This window comes from Gallus gallus, chromosome 6, assembly GCF_016699485.2.
Source record: "Gallus gallus isolate bGalGal1 chromosome 6, bGalGal1.mat.broiler.GRCg7b, whole genome shotgun sequence".
Classification (NCBI taxonomy): domain Eukaryota; kingdom Metazoa; phylum Chordata; class Aves; order Galliformes; family Phasianidae; genus Gallus; species Gallus gallus.
In genome coordinates, this window is record NC_052537.1 from 22285910 (window position 1) to 22305279 (window position 19370).

The following is a 19370-nucleotide window of genomic DNA, read 5'->3' on the forward strand; positions in this document are numbered from 1 at the left end:
TTTCATAGGAAAAGGTATTAAATACAAACATTTATTATACCAAATTACACATCAAATTTGTAAAATATTGACAACATAAACCCTCGGACACATTAGAATTTCAGGCTACTCTATTTTATAGGAGCTGTAGATATTCCTCCTGTCAGAGAAATGCCTTAACGGAGGACGTTTCAGAAATCATGTACCAAGGCTAAAAGGAATCAGATCACCTCTTTGTATTCAGCACCAAAGGAAGACTGACAAATGTGTTCCTGTCATTTTTTTTTCCTATAACTTCAAAAATGCCTGGTCTATTTATCTCTCAGAATAAAATGCATCACTTGGTAAAGGTCTAATTCTGCAATCCAAATCAAATACACTTTCATTGTGTTCTTGAGAGACTGTTAAACTACCTATCGGCTGTACCAGCTACTTTTCCAATCAGTAATACCAATTATAAACCAGAAAAAAAAAAAAAAACAACATTAAATCAAGAGCCTGCTCCTTCACACACAAGTAAAGAATCTTACTACTCTCAGTGAGAACACATCTGAACAGCCACTCTTATTCATACTGATGGAATTGACAGACCTCACTGCAGATTTCGTTAAGGGCTTCTGTGGATGCAGCCCTTATCAAAACTTTGAGTACAGGCTTATTTCAAAACATAATTTCATGTTTCTTAATGTGCTCACTCTGCATTAGATGGCCTAGGACTCATGATTAGGCGCTGCCTATGGGCCAGCTGCTGATCCAGCAATTCAGTGCTCAATCTTCTAAAGTTGCTCAGAAAACCCTGTATGTTTGTGTGGGATAGGTTTCTCTTTCCCAGTGATATAACTGACTGATTAAAGCTGAAGCAAGAATTGTGTGTTACATAGCACAAAGCACATTCCTTGAAACACATATAGGATGGCTTCAGTCCAGAAGCACAGACCCTCTCTGAAGAAAAACTGAAAGAATCAATTGCATCTTTTGTAAAAATCTAGGGAAAGATTTGCCAAAAAAAAAAAAACATATATACATTTTGATTCCAAGACACTGTACACACAAACACAATGATTGTTTGTCATTACAGAAAATGAACAAACTGAACCTGAGATTACAGAATGAAGACTAGGAGTCAAATGAAAAGACTATCTATCTAACACTGATAGATGTAACGAATTTTGTCCAAACTTACACATAGTCACTAGCACGTAACAGCTAGCACTGCTGCTACATCTTGCACTGAAGTATTCTGAATTAACCTGAATCAAGTCCAAATAATTTTAGCTGATTTTTCCGGATTTCTCTTAATTCATAAAACCTTTACGTAGTCAATCAAGTGTTGTATCATAACAAAGATCCTAAAAGAAGGGCAGTGCCTGGAAAGCAGATGATTGAAGAATTTGTTTAAAAAAAAAGAAAATAGGATTAAATACAGTGAAAGATATTTCCCAGCCTTGGCATCCAGCAGGGAGCCTCACTGGTGCCAGGATAAGGAAAGGAAAGCCTTGTACACAGGCCTTGATATCTCCCTAGTAAAGTTGTATTTCAGTGAAGGACATTGATAGAGATTCTCAAAAAAAAAAAAAAAAAAAAACTTTGCTCTGAAAGAGGGGGGGTGGTAGACAGAAAACGCAGCACAGCCTTTCAGAACAAGAAGTCCTCTCCCAGATTTACGTTTTCCAAACCATTGACGTACGTGAAAGAAAACACAGATGATAAATTTTCATTCTCAGCGCACATTTCAAGTCATCACTTCAATTATTCCTATCAGTCCTGTTGTCTGCTGCACTCCCATTTTTTACCTCCCCCAGCATATGAATGATACTTCTCAAGTTTTCAGAAGTTTTACAAAGCAGTGCTTTTTTGCGCACCCAATCTGCAGGTGCAGCAAAGACCTTGGCAAGGGGCAAACCGATTATCACTTACGAAAACAGTTACATCGTATTGTTCATATTTCTTCAAGGTCTTGAGCAAGGCATAAATTCTCATGAAAACGAAGCTATTGCAGTTCCAGCATCAGACAGCTAACCAGGTATGTCTTTCTTTTGCTTTCTGAGTTGATTTTACAGTATTTAGTAAGATATAACTCTTTTTTTCTCCTCTCATATATTCAGTGGGTAATTCTAACACATATTTTTGCAGCCTTTAAATCCAAGTCTTAAATACCGCGCAGCAGTTCTGACTTCATTAAATGAAGACAATGTACTTTTACAGACTTGTAATTCAGCCTCTGATCCCTGCTACAAAAATGACTACATTTCTTCTTTCCGAGAGCTCCCTTTTCTTGTATGTATTCCAGAATAGGAAATTACAATGAATTTTTAACCTACTAAACACTGTGAAGTCCTTGTTGATCCCCAGGGATTAAAGCTATTTGTTTCGTGCTTTAACCTCTGTTCTAGCCTTGACTATTTTTTAACATCTCTGTAGTGCTGAATAAAAAAAAAAAAAAAAAAAAAGGAAATGCACTGCAAAAAAAATACATTAACATTCAATTCCTATTAATCTATGCATTTTTTATTACAGGTTTATTCTTTATACTCTCGCCACATCTTGATTTGGCTCGTTGTTCCTTTTTCCTATGCATATACTTCTTTGAGAGTTTGATCTAAAGAGGCATAGAGCATGGGAAAATGGGGCGACTGAGGTACTCCGCCATTCATTCCAAACAGCACCATTGAGGTGACTATTGAAACATGTGGAGAAAATGGACAGACAAGCAAATGAAAGGTTAGTTTATGCAACTCTCACTTCACCATCAAAAAATGAACACAAGGTAGAGGTATTATTTAATCTCACTTGTAATTCATTGTGATTTAATGCTGTGAGAGAATAGTATTTTAAGTATCTATCCAAATATTTAACATACTCCTTGGTGAACAGTTCCATCTGAAGTAAATGCATTACTAACAAACAATTTCTGAAGTTATTCCCAAAAACCTTCAATTGAAAGTAAAGGGAACAGAGTCACAGACTGTGAAAGTGCAACACCAAACCTCTCTTGGTTGTTGGGACACAGTCCTCATGGACTGCACAGCAAGTCAGAGCACAGAGGCTCAGTCACGTAGGCTCAGGCATGCAAATGTTATCCAGGTTGGGTGTCTACAACTTACTAGTTGTTCTTAGGACTCGATCTTATGAGATTCTAAGTACCACATATTATGCCAGTTTGTAAATTCTTACTTGTTAAAACAGACACCTGGTAGATAATAAATCAAGTAATAAGTATACTAATTTTTTTCTTCTCTTTTATCCACAGGTGTCTTTGAAGAGGAACTGGAGATTTTTGTTTTCCTGTTAACATTTTATTATATTTCTGTTCAATTGCTTTTCTTTAGTCTAAAAAGTGATGTATCACATCAGTTCTGTGAAAAATATTATGGAACCCTGTAACTGAATATACTGCGTGTCAAATAAAAACCTAAATGTTTCACACACTATTCAGAAGTTTGTGTTACCCTATACCACAAATTCTAACAAGGTTTGCAAAACTCCATGCATAGAGAAAGTAACACTACACACACTACCAGCCATTTTACTTGCTTATTATTGTGCCATATTGTTCTAGATGAAATAAATATTTTAAGATGGTTTAATATTCCTTATCTCACTTCTAAAGAATGGAAGGCTTTTTTTTTCAAATAAATACTAAATCTTCTAACTAGAATCAATTCAAACCTGCAGAATTACTACATACAAAGGTGGAAAAAAGGCACATAAAACAAGATAAATTATAAATAAACAGGGGGATGAAAAAGCATCATGTAACTTAAATCTAAGCATAAAATAAAACATTAAATTGCATTATAAAGCATACATTTTACCTCAAATACATCTCATATAATATATAAATGTAAACTATAAACCTTCCAGAAACAGAATCTTGGGGGGGAGGGGGGGGGGGAGGAAAGGGGAAGGGAAGGGAAGGAGGGTAGAGGGGGAAGTTTGAATATACTACCTCCATTTACAGATAAGAATATAAAATATCTGATGCCAAAATAAAAGACAAGGTATTAGCCAATACCATGGTGAACACTGATACTGTATCAGCTCCATGAAGAGGGAATCACTGAGTTGCAAAGGACTAATAGTCTTTTGATTATTTATTATTCTAGATCATTTCAAATCTACCTCCAGTAAAAGAAGGAAACTAATACAATTCACTTGTTTATGGTTTAAAAGTAATTTTATGCTCAATTTTTCTCCACAGAGCTGGGGTAGTTTCCTATCAGCAGAAACATGATAAGAATATTATATATGTATTTTTAAATGGAGTTATATTTTTAAAAATCCCCCAAAATAACCTTTAATTGCATTATAATAAACACTAACATTTTTCCTCACAATGACTGGAGTGTAATCATGCCAGGCTTCACTCTAATATGCTGTACAGATATTCCTCTCTATTCTGTAATGTGTAATAGATTTTTTTTTTTTGTCATTTTATCTCATCAGAAACAAGATTTGTTTCAATATTCTAAGTTGCATTGATTTTTAACTGGATTTTAGTAGATATATTATGCATAAATTTATAGTATCATCTTGTACTTAGATGTGAAACTTGAAACTAATTTAAAATACTGTAAGTCCCAATTCTGAAACGAGATGTACAAGCAAATAACAGCAGAGAAGAGTTTAAAATTGGAAACTATTTATAAATCTACAAAAATAAATTACCAAAATTATCAGTTCAGTAAACAGTGCAAATGTAGGCACATTCCTGATACCAAGATAAATCACTCGGTAAGGACAAACAAATCACAGAATCATAGAACGGCCTGGGTTGAAAAGGACAACAATGATCATCTAGTTTCAAGCCCCCTGCTATGTGCAGGGTCGCCAACCACCAGACCAGACTGCCCGGTCACATCCAGCCTGGCCCTGAATACCTCCAGGGAAGGGGCATCCACAACCTCCTTGGGCAACCTGTTCCTTGCAGGACTACATGCTATGCATCATTTCTACACATGAAAATCACTTCAGCCACGCAATTTTGAACTGCCAATAAATATGTGACACAGCTAATGACACCAAATATACAGCACATAAACAAAAGGTTAAATCATAGAGCATAATACTGTAGTTAAAGTTATTCTATGTAGCATGATACCTGTATGAACACTTAATATATTTTTAAAAAAAATATTTAGCTCTTTTGCATATTTTCCAAATTATAAATAACCATTTATTTATTTGTCCCTTCTCCCCTTCTACATTTTACATATACAGGAATGGGAGATACTGATAAACATTTGGGGCTTTTTTTTTTTTTTTTTAATACCTGAAGCATTTTAATATATCAGAAACAATCTAACAAAAGCCCGCTCAGAAGTCAGCCTACATTAAACTCATTATAAAGTTTTTCATTACCACTGCAAGCAACAGTTTTACAAGATGGGAAATAATGTCTATTTCAGAAATCAAAGCCTCATATTTGGTAACAACGTGTATTACATGCACACTTTTGAAGTTTCTATGACTCCCTATTGTTTTTTCTCTATTCACTTTGTATTTACACTGAAAAACTGCAGCTAAGGGAGAATCTTTACACATATGTACAGAGGGAAAAAGGCCTACTACAACATCCTACCGATTATATCTCAGTTTGGGGCTAATCTATTTTTTTACTGCAACAAACACATGGTGTAGCAATTTAATTGATGAACTCTAATTCTTCCTATTCTTAACACCTGGACTCAACATACATAAAGAAGTATTACGTGTATTCTTTGCCTCTTGAAAATTTATCTCACTTTCAAAAGTCCCACATGCATTCCGCTCTAAAAGTTAAGTCATAACAACTAGACTTCACGCGGCCCATAGACAACACGGTGAGAACTCAGTATTTTTTCTCTCTGTCACAGCATGCTCCAGATGCAAAGAGCACAGGCCGGGCAGCACTCCGCAGCCCATAGAGCAGAGCGTCTCTGCCGCGTTCTCAGCGCTCCCCCTGCTGACAGTTCCCGGGTAGGTACGGGAAGAAGGAAGCAGCTGTAATATGAGAAGCGAGGAATGTAAAAAACAGCACGTCAAGCCAGGAAAGATCGGGCTTATGAAAGCACAAATGCAGGAAATAAAGGACGGGGCTTTTGAGGAGCATATGAGGAGACAAGGGAGGGAAGACTCTTGGCCATCATGTTGTTTCTGCCCTCTTCTTTTTATGAAGTTGCTGTTTCCATAACACAGCCCCCTACAGAACTCAGAATAACAGTAATTATTCCCATTACCAAAATGTAGTGAGCTTTGATACACGCCCACTTTGTTTTGTTGTTGTTGCGTTTTTTGTTTTGTCTTGTTCTTAACAAATCTTTAAAATTATTAAGCAATCTACTAAGAGCTAAAAAGTTTTAAACAAAAACAAAATGTGGAATTGTTTGTACAAACTTAATTCCATGTCATAAGACACGTGTACTACAATGCAGTCTGAGCTCAGTGTTCCTAGTTCTATATATTGGTTTTCCCCTTTAAGTGTACTCCTTCATTCTACAGGATCAAAGCTCTGCCAGCCATAGGATTAGAAAGGTGTTCAGCATGTGAAGGGAAAGTAGAAAGGAAAAATCTCACAACAAAGAAATGGTAATGATATATCAAACAACTTCTGACAACTTATTTCTTCTGTCAAGATCAAACTTCTTTTGTAAGGTTTTTTTTTTTTTAATGCAAGAATATTTGTTTAATTTTTGATCTCAGAATATGTCAGGGGAGGGGGCAGGTTTAAATTCAGATCAAGCACTATTTCAATTTTAATTCCAAATAAGTAGTGTTTGATTATTTTGATTATTTTTTTCCATTATTACACGATAGCCCTTACATAAGAAAAACATCACCCAGTGTCAAAGGAAGCTTGAAAGCAGTAACAGACTATCCCTTTACAGGACCACAATGCGCTGTTAAAACTAAGCTATTACTTAACTATTGCTGAATTACAGTTATATGTAGTAAATAACGTGTGTTTAGCCCATTAGCAGATTCTGCTTTAAGTACTGTGAAGTGCTTAAGTGCTAAGTGTGTAGTGTGAGTGATGTAATTCAGGGCAGTCATAAAAGGTCCTTCGCAATGCAAGCAAGCATCATTCATTTTGAAGTACAGCAGCAAAGGATAGAAAACATGCTATAAAGTCAAACTAATCTAATCAGTGTTCAGTTGGCAAAGAGAAAGATATGAAGTGAAAATTGTCCTCAAAAAAAAAAAAAATCGTGATTTAATTACCATTGTGTTAAATATGCATCTGCACATCAGACCTACAAAATACAGTCATTCTAGAAATTCAAATATCAAGCCATACATTATTATAGAATCACCAAGGTTGGAAAAGGCCTCCAAGATTATCCAGTCCAACCATCCACCTATCACCAATATTTCCCACTAAACCATGTCCCTCACTACAACATCTAAACATTTCTTGAACACCTCCAGGGATGGTGTCTCCACCACCTCTCCGGGCAGCCTGTGCCAGTTCCTGACCACTCTCTTGGGGAAGAAGTAGCTGAGAATTCTAAACGTTGCCTTTAGAACACTACTTCAAAAAAAAAATGTAAGTATAGATCCAAAATATTTTTCCGCAATACACAAAAATGTATATACTGTATATGCTGTATATACTTTAGTTCAAGTTCTTCTTTCTTTTTAAGTAACTCATAATAATTTTACCTGCTATTCTGAGCATACCTAAATGTGGAGATGATGTTTCAGAGAGCTTCTTTAAATGTTTCACAAACTTTCTGAGAGATGATCCTACAGAAGCTAGTTGATTACCCGTTAGCAAAAGCAGTACTCCCTAGATTAATACGTTTTTGACAGCTCTGTTTCCTGAAATGGCAAAATTTTGTGTAAGATGAACAATTCCATACATAGGAGGCAGATGGGTTGAAATGGAAAGGATTATCTTTGATCACTAGGAATTAGATGCATTTAGCTTGTATGAAAACTAAATGCTGATAGTTAATTAAAGGATGAATGTCACTGACAGTGAGTTAAATCTACAATTTTAATTACATAGTTTTATAGAATCCTTCCATGTAAACATGAATATAGCTAGGTAACGTATCAATTTCCAACAAAACTATTTTACTTAAATATAACCCTGAATGTCACCACTTTGACTGTAAACAAAGTACTTCTTATCTTAGTTTCTCCATCTGGACAAAACGAACAGCTATACTGACCTCCTGAATGTAAAAACTGTTCATCTATCAAAAAAAACAATAGCGTTCACTACTAATAGGAATCATCCCATTTCTTCCTCTTCCACAGTCCCAACATTCCTCTGTACATGCTATGGAGCTCATCCAGACTTTTGGGTTTAGCTCTCACAGTTGTTAAAAAGGCACCTAATTCTTTCTTTCCCAGTTGTTTATTACTAGCTGAAAACCTAAGCAGACTCTTTGACAGATCAGAAGAGCACATAGGAAAATGTATGTAGGTAAGGGAGATATCTCCCTTCAGCAGTAGAGTAGCTGCCAGTTCTACTGAAAACATGTCTTTAGCTGAGTGTATCCTTCATTCAAGGTAGAAAAGAATGAGTGTCCTTAGAATTTTTTCAAATGACTGAATTAATCCTCGGTGCACCTCATAATGTAGATACCTTCAGTGCTACCATACTGACAAAAAACCCAGCTTCTACATGTTAATATTTTCTATAACCAAACCAATGCTGAACAACTACTGCTTTTCTTTACAACTGATGCAACAACTAAAACACATTAATTAGTGTAAGACAGTGTGCTGAAATAACCAAAAGAAAACAGAAAACTCAGTCATGAAAGGTTATCATTATTTCACAGCCTAAGATGTGGAGCAGTTACTCCTCCAGTACACCTCTCTAGCCTATAAGAAACAGGTCATTGTGTTTTCCATCGTCTAGGTAATCATAGAAAGGGCTAACAATCAATGAAAGACCAGATAGGTGTTTCATCACAGTATCTACTGATAATTGCTAAGTAAAAAGACGCAGCAATGACCCTTTAAACTGTAATTGCCCTCACGTGGTGTTCACTTACAGCCTTGCAATTACTCCATCAGAATCCTTTGAAGGGTGTGAGGGGTGCTTTAAACTACAATCTGCACCTCAGTTAAACCACTGTCATAACACACAAAGCATGAACAACATTAGTCTCTTAAAACATGAGTCATTCTCATGTTTATAACTTCCATGGCCACATGTGTGCCCTATTCTAGTTTTGCTGAAGTCCTTGTTTAGTTTTGTTCTGCAGATGAAGAGGAAAAAAAAAAAGTGTAATATCAACAGCAGTATCAAATGGCAGAAAGATATTACAGACAAACGATGGTGTTGAACAACAACAAAGATTGTTTGATTTAGTTTCTTATTTTGTTTTAACACTGAGATTATAACATAGGAGAACACCAAACATCTTTTATAGGGGAGTCACATGATATCTCAATAAAGCTTCGACGTTATGACCTCACTTCTGTTTACAAGAAATGGGCCAGTACTTAAAACAAGGACAGCCATTACAGCCACCTCATGTTAGAACATGGTCTTTTGCTAACAATTATACCAAGGCAAAAAACAACGTTTCCGATATGTTGTATTATCTAAGAAGCAGCACAGTACGTCTATGTTGTTCTACTTACAACTATAAATTAAAAATACTTGTATTACTTTAAAAGCAATTGCATTATCCTCAGCCGCAGTTCTCAGAGTAATAATGACCCAAATCTGTGTGAGGCTTCATTAAGAACAGCTGGAAAATCTGAGATTACTTTTTCCCCTCTTCTCCAAAAAGATATTTGGTTTTCAGTATACACTGGACAAGGGGGAAACATCTACTCCTAGCTTCTGAAGTGCAAATTACATAAAGGTTTTCTTAAGTGATTTGGTCTCAAGAATTAAAAAAAAAAAAAAAAAAAAAAAAAAAAAGGAAGCATCAGAAGCCTTTCATCCTTTCATGGATCAGAAAATTCACGTAATAACTACAAAAATAATATATTGACATCCTGTGCCTTTTGAAACTAATTAAAGCTTTTCTCCCAAAAGCTGTGAGGGCAATTCTTCCAATCTGGCCGGGTAAAATAAATAAATAAATAAATAAATAAATAAATAGCATCAATCACTACGGAAATAAAACAAAGCACACTAAGCCCCGCATTGACAATAAAATGCAAATTTTAGAGCCACCATCATAGCGGAACTCCCCTTTGTTGTTCACCTACTAGCATCAGCACAATAATAATTAACAAGTAGAAACAATAACTTAAAGGAATGATGTTTTACTGCTCCTTCTGATTAGATGTTATCTGTAACACTAAATGCACTGTAATGATTCACTTAAGAAGTTGACTATTTCTTTATAATTTTTCCAAACAAAACTCATTGTTTCCAAGACTAATGTGCAGGTTTTTAACCAGCACCGTAAGGTCTTCTCTCTATACAGTAAACTCTCTGATTAGTAGATTCAAACATGCATGTTTACGATTAATTGATTTATTACATGCTTATAATTCTATAGTTGTTTATAGGACTAGGAGCCTGTCTGTAACGGTCCATTTCAGACAAATCATTCTGAACGTACTTATGACTCATTGTCATCAAAGAAGACTTAGCAACAGTCTCCTCCTCCAAATTTCTCTGGGTTTTGTTTGTTTTTCTTCATTAAAAAGGACAGATATAAGTTGTAACTTGCATCTCGGTAGTGATTAAAAGTCAGAGATTGCTGTGGGTGGGGAACCTCTTTAAAAAAAGAGAGAGAGGGAGAGAAACAAAGCGCCCAACTTGACATTCAAGAGAACTCTTGTCATTAACAAGGAGAACAAAAGATCTGCGGACATATGTATGAAGCATACTCAAGGCAGCTTCTAAAAACGTCGGGTCGGGTTTCAGCACTCTAAACAAAAGGGCACGTAATTCCTGCTGCATTTTATGAGAGGAAAAAGAAAACCACGATTGCCTCAGAAAATATAGACAGCCTTAAAGGAAAACGGCCCGAAGGGTGGCATTATTTGACCTTTGCCAGCTCACTGCAAATACTTCGTCGTGACACGGATTTCTTTGAAGTCTCCGAATTAACATGATGTCTCAAACACGTTCGGCTCTGTGTGAAAGCTAGTTCATTATCTCTGGCTGTATAAACTCAAGCAGTGGCGGCTGTTTACTGAAACAACCTGTAAATGTGTTAGCCCGTGTTTGCAGAGGATAAGGACTGTGCCATCCCAAGCCCACTTCAGACCGTAAAAGAGGTTCTTTTCTCACCCTTATCTGAATCATCCTCGAACAGACTGCCTCTGAACAGATTTTGCACTCCCCTTCTTTGATCTACTTTATAAAAACATCAGAACTGTTTACTTTGAAATGCACACATTTCATGGGGTGTGGGGAAAGGAGATATTTTCAGACACGAACGGACATATTTCAAGCCAGCGGGTCGGTTCCTCAGCCTTTCTCGTCCTGTCCAACATCCTGAAGCATAATTTCACTACCCAATCTTGGTTTTAAATGAATTCATAAGAATTAGCTCGTCCTACTCCTTATTGGAGGGCAGAGAACTTCCCACCTTGACTTCTAACCAAACACCTAACAAACTGCCGTGCTAACGCCCCTGCAATCTACTTGCGACTCTTCCCTCTGCAAAAACTTCTTTAAGATTCGGATACTGCACAAACACAGGTCAGCAACTGCACCGTACACTTCAGAGCACAGAGAAAGCCCTTATCTCAGCCCTCAGCCTCATGGGCAGCAATGAAAAGCTCCAAGTTCAAACAGCATCAACACACCCTGAGCTGACAAAGAGCAGCACATTGCTTATGGGCATCATGGAGAAATACCAGAACTCCTTATTTTTTCCCTTATTTCTAAGCCCAAGGAGTACTTATTCATACCTCAGATCGCTTTGCTGATAGAAAAGCAAGAGGACTCCTCCAAGCGGGCAAGAAGAGCTCCAAATCTGGGGTTAGCTCTCACAAAAGAGCCCTCTGTCCATTGTCACCAGCCCCTTCCGAATCCTCGTCCTTCGTCCTAGGGAGATAAAGACTGAAATTCGCAATGTGGTGGGAGTCGGGGGCATAACGGCCAGCGCAGGCCGCGATGCAGTTATCAGCGCTGCACGGCCAGGGGTGACTCAGGGCTGAACTTGGCGCCAGGTCAGGCAGCCTTGAGCCCCGCTAACTGCGGCGCTCAGAGATTAGGCGGATATAACAATCACCTGAGAGGGAGATTAAAGGCCTCTCAACGGGGTCCTTTGTTCTCGGCCTCATTTGATGCTCGGCGAACTACGCCGCGGAAGGTGCTTTAAATGTTTGTCCCCAGCGCCGGGACGGTTTCAGAGAACGAGGAGAGCCCCACCGTCATGGAGAAGGGCCGCTTCTCGGTAGAGTGGTTGGCGCAGAGCAGCCGCGGCGGGGATAACCGCACAGCTCAGGGGGAGTGCGGGGCGCGCGGCGGGACCGCTGCTGGCGGCCGTCGGGAGAACGACAGCGGCACGTGCGGCGCTGCCCGCGTCACCGCCCCTCCGACGCCGCTCTCCCTTCCTGCAGCACACGCAGTACGAGCGGCCCCACGGCGGCGCAGCCCCGCGCACGAGGCGGAGGCGGGAGGCGGCGCGCGGCCCCGCACCAAATTCTCGGCGGTGCAGCTGCAGGAGCTCGAGCGGAGCTTCCGCGAGCAGCGCTACATCGGCGCCAGCGAGAAGAGGCGGTTGGCGGCGGCGCTGGACCTCTCGCAGAGCCAGGTGAGCGGGCGTGGGGGCCGGGGGGAGGGGTGGGTCTGCGGCCGGCTCTGCCCCGCTGCCGCACAGAACTGCGGGGAGTCGGCATCCTCGCTTCGGCTGGCACGGTTGTATAGGTTCGTACTGACTCATAAATACCAGATTTCTGGCCGTTTCTCTCTTAAAACGATGCCTAGACGCGGTGGCGTTGCGGGATCCCCCTCAGAGCAGAATCAGTCCTGCTGCACCTGAGCTGCAGGTGGGCCGAATCGCTGCACTGTCAGAGCAACGTTATCAGCCCCATGTCTTGTAGCTGCTATCCCGCTAGTTAGACAGCAGGGCTGCTTGCAGGGTGCATCACTGCGTGAAATGGAGTGGAGTGGTTCTTGACTTTTCCTTTCTTTTCCCCAGATAAAAACCTGGTTTCAGAATCGCCGCATGAAATTTAAACGCGAGACACAGGATGCCAGGGTGGAAGCCCTTGTCTCAGGCCTGTTCCTGCCCTACCACTGTTACCCGGATACGGTGACACCCAGCTGTCTTCACGGGATGGATGTCAGTGTCTCCTCTAACCCCAGCACTCCCCTACACCCGGCAGGGCCTGGCCCGGCCCTTCTGGTGCCCCCTGTTGCAGCTCAGCTCCCGCAGGCAGCTTTGCCAGGCACAGCCTTGCTGCTTCCCCCTGGCCCAGCACTGCCTGCCTACTCAGCTGTGATCCCAGCTGTGACTTTAACCAACGACCACAAAGGACTGAGGTTCCAGCCCTACCTACCTTCTTGTTAACAGCGCCAAAGATTATCTGTAATCTGCCAAGTATCTAAAGAGGAATTATTTATTTAGTTATATTAAATATATGGATGGCTTATTTTTTTATCTTCTTTTTTTTCCCAATGTTAAAAAGAAACAACCTCAAAGTAAAATATTGAGAGTGGAAGACTTGAAAATTCTACAGCCTTCAGTTCTCTGAAACACCACTTTTCCAAAAGTTTGTTTTCAGAAAACAGCCTATATTCAGGTGGGGCTCCTCACTAGGAAAAGGGAACATTTATCCGTAATTTTGTCACGTAGTTACTGTATACATGGAAATATAATACAGTGCTAGTTGTACATGACTAGGGGTTTTTAAGGAAAAGCTCATCAATGACAGCAAGCAAATCAAAATGAAAATGGCACACTAGGTGTCAGTCCTCTGACCAAACACAGTTTGCTTAATATTGTACTTCATCTGAATATTTTGCACAGTCCTTGAACTCACCTCCCCTTTATGCGGCTGCATTAAAACAGAAGATGCTAAGGGATTAGTTGTCAGTCATCTTTTTGATGCCAGTGCCAAATATCCTTGTTACTTAAATCTACTGCTGAAAACACACAAGTTGTTCCCAAGATTTGTTCTACTGCATCACTCAAAAAATGAAATATTTGTTAGTTATTACATCTACAGCTTCAGCTGAACTTGGCAGCTTTAGTAACTTCAAGCTGCAGCTCAGTGTTAGGCTTGCTATCAGGTACATTTTGGACTGCTTCTTAAAATTCTCAAGCGAGCTTTACAGGGAATGGCAGATTCAAGCCTGCAGGTAGGGAGTGGTGAGAAGCACACCCTGCATCAGTGTAGAGCTACACCAGCAGGTGTGATTATGTCTCTCTTGCCCTTGACCATCCTAACCTGATTGCTAGCTGAAAGCTAAATAACTTTGCATGGTCCAATAAAAATCACAATAAAATATCTCCTTTTGAGGTAGAGGTTATGAATAAAAAGAAGTTGACAAACATGGCCTACAACCCCATTGTTCAATGCTGCCATTCTTCACTACCCCTACCACTTGTGCTTCAGGGTTGAGGAGAGCAAAGATGAATCTACAGTTCTTGGCAGACAACAAGGGATGGTGAGGAATAGGAGACAGACTTTGACCTACAATCCTACCTTCTGTTCCGATTATTTCCTCCGGTGTAATACCCCAAACCCTAATTGCCAACCATGCTGTCAAGAAGCACCCATACCTTACAGGGGTGGAAGGGGAATAACCCATCTTTATCACTCAGGGAGATCCCCTATCTCAGCACACCCACTCCTCTTTCCTCCCTGCCCACCAGGACTCTGCTCTTAGATGTAGCCCAGGAGCTGAAGGGACAAAAGATGCATTCATCTGCCACTGTGCACACAGGCTGTGGCAACCCAGAGAAAATGCAGCACGGCGACTCAGGATCAGTCCCTCTGTAAATTCTCGGCTCTGCTTCCCCTGATGACCAGCAAGTTTACTGCCAGCCTTGCCCCTGTTAGTGTTAAGACCACATCAGGTTTAGACATCATTTCAAAAGTGAGGAGGTCCCAGGCTGTTACATCAAAACTCACAGTCACTGGTATGGAAGGCAACAAGGGGAAAATTAAGACTACATTGCAGCAATCAATCTATTTTTTAATGCATTTAGAAGAACTGAATAAACTTCATTAATTTCTAAAATAAACGTGCTAATTAATCCCTTCCTGGAGAGGAGTGAAAACCGTGATCCTAAGAAGTACCACTTTTTCTTAATGGGAAAAGGGAAATAAAGTTTCAGGATCGTTAGAGCAAAAAACTAAAGCTGCTCCCTTCAAATGCTGCTTTTCCTAAAAGCATCAATTTACCTAAAGAGTGTTTCAAAATATGCAATTACCGTGAGCATTCAGCGGGGAATCAAAGGCCAAATTTGCAGATTAAAATCTCATTTAGATAATATGACTATTAACAGAACTCTAATTATGCTCTTAAATCTTTTTCAAGATACTGGTTTTGCTAATTGTAAAACTTTAGAACTCTATACTGAATATTTGAACTATTTAATCACTGTTAAAAAAAATGCATCAGCTTAATGAACATCTGTGATTAACACAGTTGGAGCTCTCGGGTGGAAAACGGACTGGATGTGCAAAGCAATACATCAATTAATATTCAGAAGAAAAACTCACCTTCATCTTCCTCCTTTGCTGTGCCTCAGACACAGTACGATACAACTGATACAATTGAGAGCTCAGGCTCTCAAACATAACAGCACACAGAATCCCTCTCAACATGACTGCAGGAAAGCCAGGTAATATGCATGCAGTATTTTAATTCTTCCCCATTATCCAAAGAGCAGATCACAAGTGAAACCTCTGCACACTTTGCACAGGTAACACCCATCAATTTATATACATATGAAAACTGGAGATGTACAATTCCCAGTCCAAGCAAAACTTAATTTTGTCCTACGCCATTGGAAATCTTGCAAATGCAAGTTTCTGCTCTTGGCTTTTCTTCCTTTAGTTCCTTTTCAGCAGCTGCAGGCAAAAATAAAGGCTGTAGGCACAAACTGTAAGTGCATCATAGCTATAGCATGATCACACATTTCAAATGTGCTTAAGGTATCTTCAGCACATGTAGAAATCAAAGGAAGATATTTGGGGAAAAAAAAAAAGAAAGCTTTTCAAAAAGGTGAGACGTAAAGAAGAACGAGAGGCACCACATCCAATAAATTTTAATGCTAGTTAGTACCAATATTAAGTTATTACTCTTTACACTTAACTTATAAAAATAAACATATAAGATTACAAATCAGACAAAAAAATCCATCTGAGTGGAAAATAATACATTATGCCACTCATTTTTTCCCCTTTGTCTGCCATGTTTTGTTTTCACTATCAGGCATACACAGGATGGCATTTATTGTCCATTTTATTCTTAATTACTGGATGGAAAGAGGGATGAGGAGGAAGCAAATGTTGATGGTAGTACGGCAACTCGTTTGCCATGAAGCGGTAGGTGCTTTGCAAAGCATCGTATCTGGGGAAGGAAAAGCTGAGCTGCACCGCAGACACCGGGGGAAGAGGCAGGAGTCTCTGATGCTGTGGAGCAAAGGGATAGTGGAAGGACAACGGAAAGCCTTCATCGGGAAGGAGGGCCGGAGGGGTGGTTCCCGGGGGGAAGCTGTAGAGCGGAGCAGGAGACACGAGGCTGTGCTGTTGGTCCTGGATTTGTCTCTTCAGTTTCATCCTCCTGTTCTGAAACCAGGTCTTGATCTAAGAAACAAGAGGGAGGGGTGGAGGGGAGGGGGGGACAAGGGGGGAAGAAACGGCTCAGTACTTTGCTTATATGTGCAAAATGCAAACAACGGCAGTACGCCGGACCTTTCCATGCTTTAATTGCCTGGGTTAGGCTGATGCCCGAGCTAACCAAGCACGGAGGATCAAAGTGCGGACGGGTTGTGGATGAATCACTTAAGGGCATTAAGAATGTCCATAAGCTTTGCAAGATACACACAACTCGATGTACATCGAGGCCTGGCTAGTTAACTTGTTAGGTATTAAACAGCGGATCCCAGCCAAAGTCTGCTAGATCGGCTCAGCGCAGCCATGCAAGACGGCGAGCACCTACCTGGACCTCCGAGAGCTGCAGGGCGGCCGCCAGCTTCCTTCGCTCCGAGGCTCCCAGGTACTTCTGGCGCTGAAAGGTCTTCTCCAGCCGGCACACCTGCTCCGAGCTGAAGGCGGTCCGCGCCCGCCGCTGCCGCCCGCGGCTCCCACACGGCGCCTCCGCTTCCGAGCGCTCCCCGCCAGCGCTCTCGCTCTCGTAGCCCGAGGACTCGTCGGCGCTCAGCCAGCCGCCGTCAGGGGCTGCCGAAGAGATGGAAGGGGCGGCGGTGAGGCCTCCTCCCCCAGCCGCGGTGCGACCCCACCACCTCCGTTGCACCGACGCGAGCTGAGGTCCCGACTCACACCCGCCCACACCCTTCCCCCCCTCCCATCCTTCTCCCCCACCTGGCTCCGACGAAGACTGCTCGCTGGGCTCCTGGGGACTGCTCCCGCTCTGCCGCTCCGCGCGGGGCTCGCAAGCCGAGGGCTGTTCCGTCCGCGGACTCCCCCGTCGGGTCTCGGCCCTGGCCAGGAGGGGATTGCGGCCGCGGCCCTGCGAGGAGGGGGCGCGGGGAGGGGGAACGCAGCAGATGTGGGGCCGCACCCCATGGGATTTGGGCTCTGCCAGGGGAAAGTCGGTCTGGCTCATGGCGGTGAGGGGCTGGGGCTGCCGGCCTCGATCAGCTCTTATACAGGCGCTCCAGTCCGGAGAGGGCTCGTTTGCAAGTGTGAAGCCACATCAAAGTGGGAATCGAGCAGAGATAACAGCTACCAGTGAGGAAGAAAGTTCACACGTCTGGCAAATGTCTACAAGGCCCTGGCTCCTGCGTGTCTGCGCGGCCGGGGAAACCCCCTTGAAGTGCAAACCTGCCCCTATCCCCCGGAGGGCAGGGCACGGGCAGGCCCAGCCCCGCAAAGGGGCGTTTAAAGATATCAACATTTGCCGCTACAAGCGGTGTTTTTACCCGCTCCCTTTCTGGCAGCGGTATCCCGACACCGGCATCGAGAGCGTCCGGCCCGACGGAAGGCTGCGGGGTGAGCGATTCCCGGCTACCAGCTCCGCCGCCGGGCGCGTCACCGGCAGAGCGGACCCTGGGAAAAGTGGTTGGGGGGCCGCTGACCACAACCCCTATCCCCGGGGCTGAGCTCACACCCGGGCTGGGGCTCGGCGGTGCCGCGGGCTCTCTCAGCTTGAACTTGGCGCCACCTGTCTAGCCAGAAAGTGTCCCCGACCTCCCAAAGACCCGAGCGATCAAAGCACGAAGTGAGCCGCACTCGTACCTCATCAGCCCCGAACCGTCCCCAACCCATGCGACGCTTCCCGAGGAGGGCGATGCTATTGTAACGCGGGGGAGGGCACCGCGTAAGGCATCCCCCTACGTCCCACCCCAGCAAAGCTGGGAGCCGGGATGGAATGGGGAAAGGGCCTGTGACTTTCTGCAAAAGAAACAATGCACAGAGCCCAGATGTATGGGTAAATACGAGTTTTCTCTCTGTAAGTAATAATAATAATCAGTATACATGTCACGTTCCTCAACCAAACCAGCTGCCCCCAGAACACGCGTCAGAGAGAAAGCCATATTCATGCTGCCCATTTTCACCCTTCCAAGCACTCCCATAACTCCACAAACACGAGGATGAGCGCATCGCCTTACTGACCCCTCCAACCCCCACTGCCTCATCCCAACCCCGACCGCAGGGGAGCGATAGAACACAGGAACAGGAGCAATGTGAACACCTTGCACAGCCCACACAACCCCGGAGCTGTATGGCCCCTGGAACTTCCAACACCATCCCCTGAGGCAGGACTGGGAGAGGCCGTTCTTGCTCAGGCGGCAGTGAGATCACATTGTCCTTTACGGGGTGCTGGGCACAGCTATTAATGGAAGTTCAGTTACCACTGACGCCAGACTGTCATTTTGGCTGGCTTGCCTAAGTCCACGCAGGTGCACAAACAGTTGGGCACTGAGCTAGAGACCAGACTCCCTCCCTGGCTCAGAAACACACTCATAAGGACCACCAAACCAACTGCTTCTTAAACCTCACAGGTCCAAAGCACCAGGTCCTCCAAAAAAAGCTCAGAATTTGCAAATTCATTTTAATCACTTCCAGAATTAGTAGCTATTCCTGAACAGCTATGCATGGACCCTCTTTTTACAGGAAAAAAAATGCACCATTGTTCTCACTATTCATATCGTATTTCAGAGCAGCCATTTCTGAAAAACCCCATGCCTGAACAAATCCCATCTGAGGAGCTCAGGCTTCATCCCACAGATCATGCACAGAACTTCATTGTATGCGATGCACTGCAAGTAACTGCAGAGCCCAACTGCCTCACCAAGACCAAATGCTGTGGTACCCAGACACTGTTGGGA

At 42.3% G+C, this 19370-nt stretch overlaps 2 protein-coding genes, 1 long non-coding RNA gene and 1 other non-coding gene across 5 annotated transcripts in view; 3 read left to right on the forward strand and 1 right to left on the reverse strand.

The window, feature by feature from the left end:
* Positions 1-17876, reverse strand: part of VENTX (VENT homeobox) — a 49129-nt gene extending 31253 nt beyond the window's left edge. The window contains exons 1-3 of one of the 2 annotated variants that reach the window (XM_046942671.1): positions 17401-17658; positions 17018-17256; positions 15574-16662 (exon numbers count right to left, since the gene is read on the reverse strand). In XM_046942671.1, coding sequence (XP_046798627.1) covers positions 16285-16662; positions 17018-17256; positions 17401-17644 — 861 coding nt within the window. In that variant the 5' untranslated portion in view covers positions 17645-17658 and the 3' untranslated portion in view covers positions 15574-16284. Of the gene's footprint in view, positions 1-15573; positions 16663-17017; positions 17257-17400 lie in introns of those variants that run through there. The other variant, NM_001391909.2, reaches the window with a different exon arrangement.
* On the forward strand, positions 1977-3410 carry LOC121113371. The gene is made up of 3 exons (XR_005861036.2): positions 1977-2002; positions 2497-2700; positions 3230-3410. It is a non-coding gene; the product is annotated as an uncharacterized LOC121113371 (long non-coding RNA).
* On the forward strand, positions 2532-2620 carry MIR202 (microRNA 202). The gene has a single exon (NR_031546.1). It is a non-coding gene; the product is annotated as a microRNA 202 (primary transcript).
* LOC101750658 (homeobox protein vex1-like) lies at positions 12146-13494 on the forward strand. The gene is made up of 3 exons (XM_046942996.1): positions 12146-12220; positions 12460-12653; positions 13041-13494. The coding sequence occupies exons 1-3, from the start codon at positions 12184-12186 to the stop codon at positions 13410-13412; spliced, it is 603 nt and encodes a 200-aa protein (XP_046798952.1). The 5' UTR covers positions 12146-12183; the 3' UTR covers positions 13413-13494.
* Positions 17877-19370: the final 1494 nt, after the last annotated feature.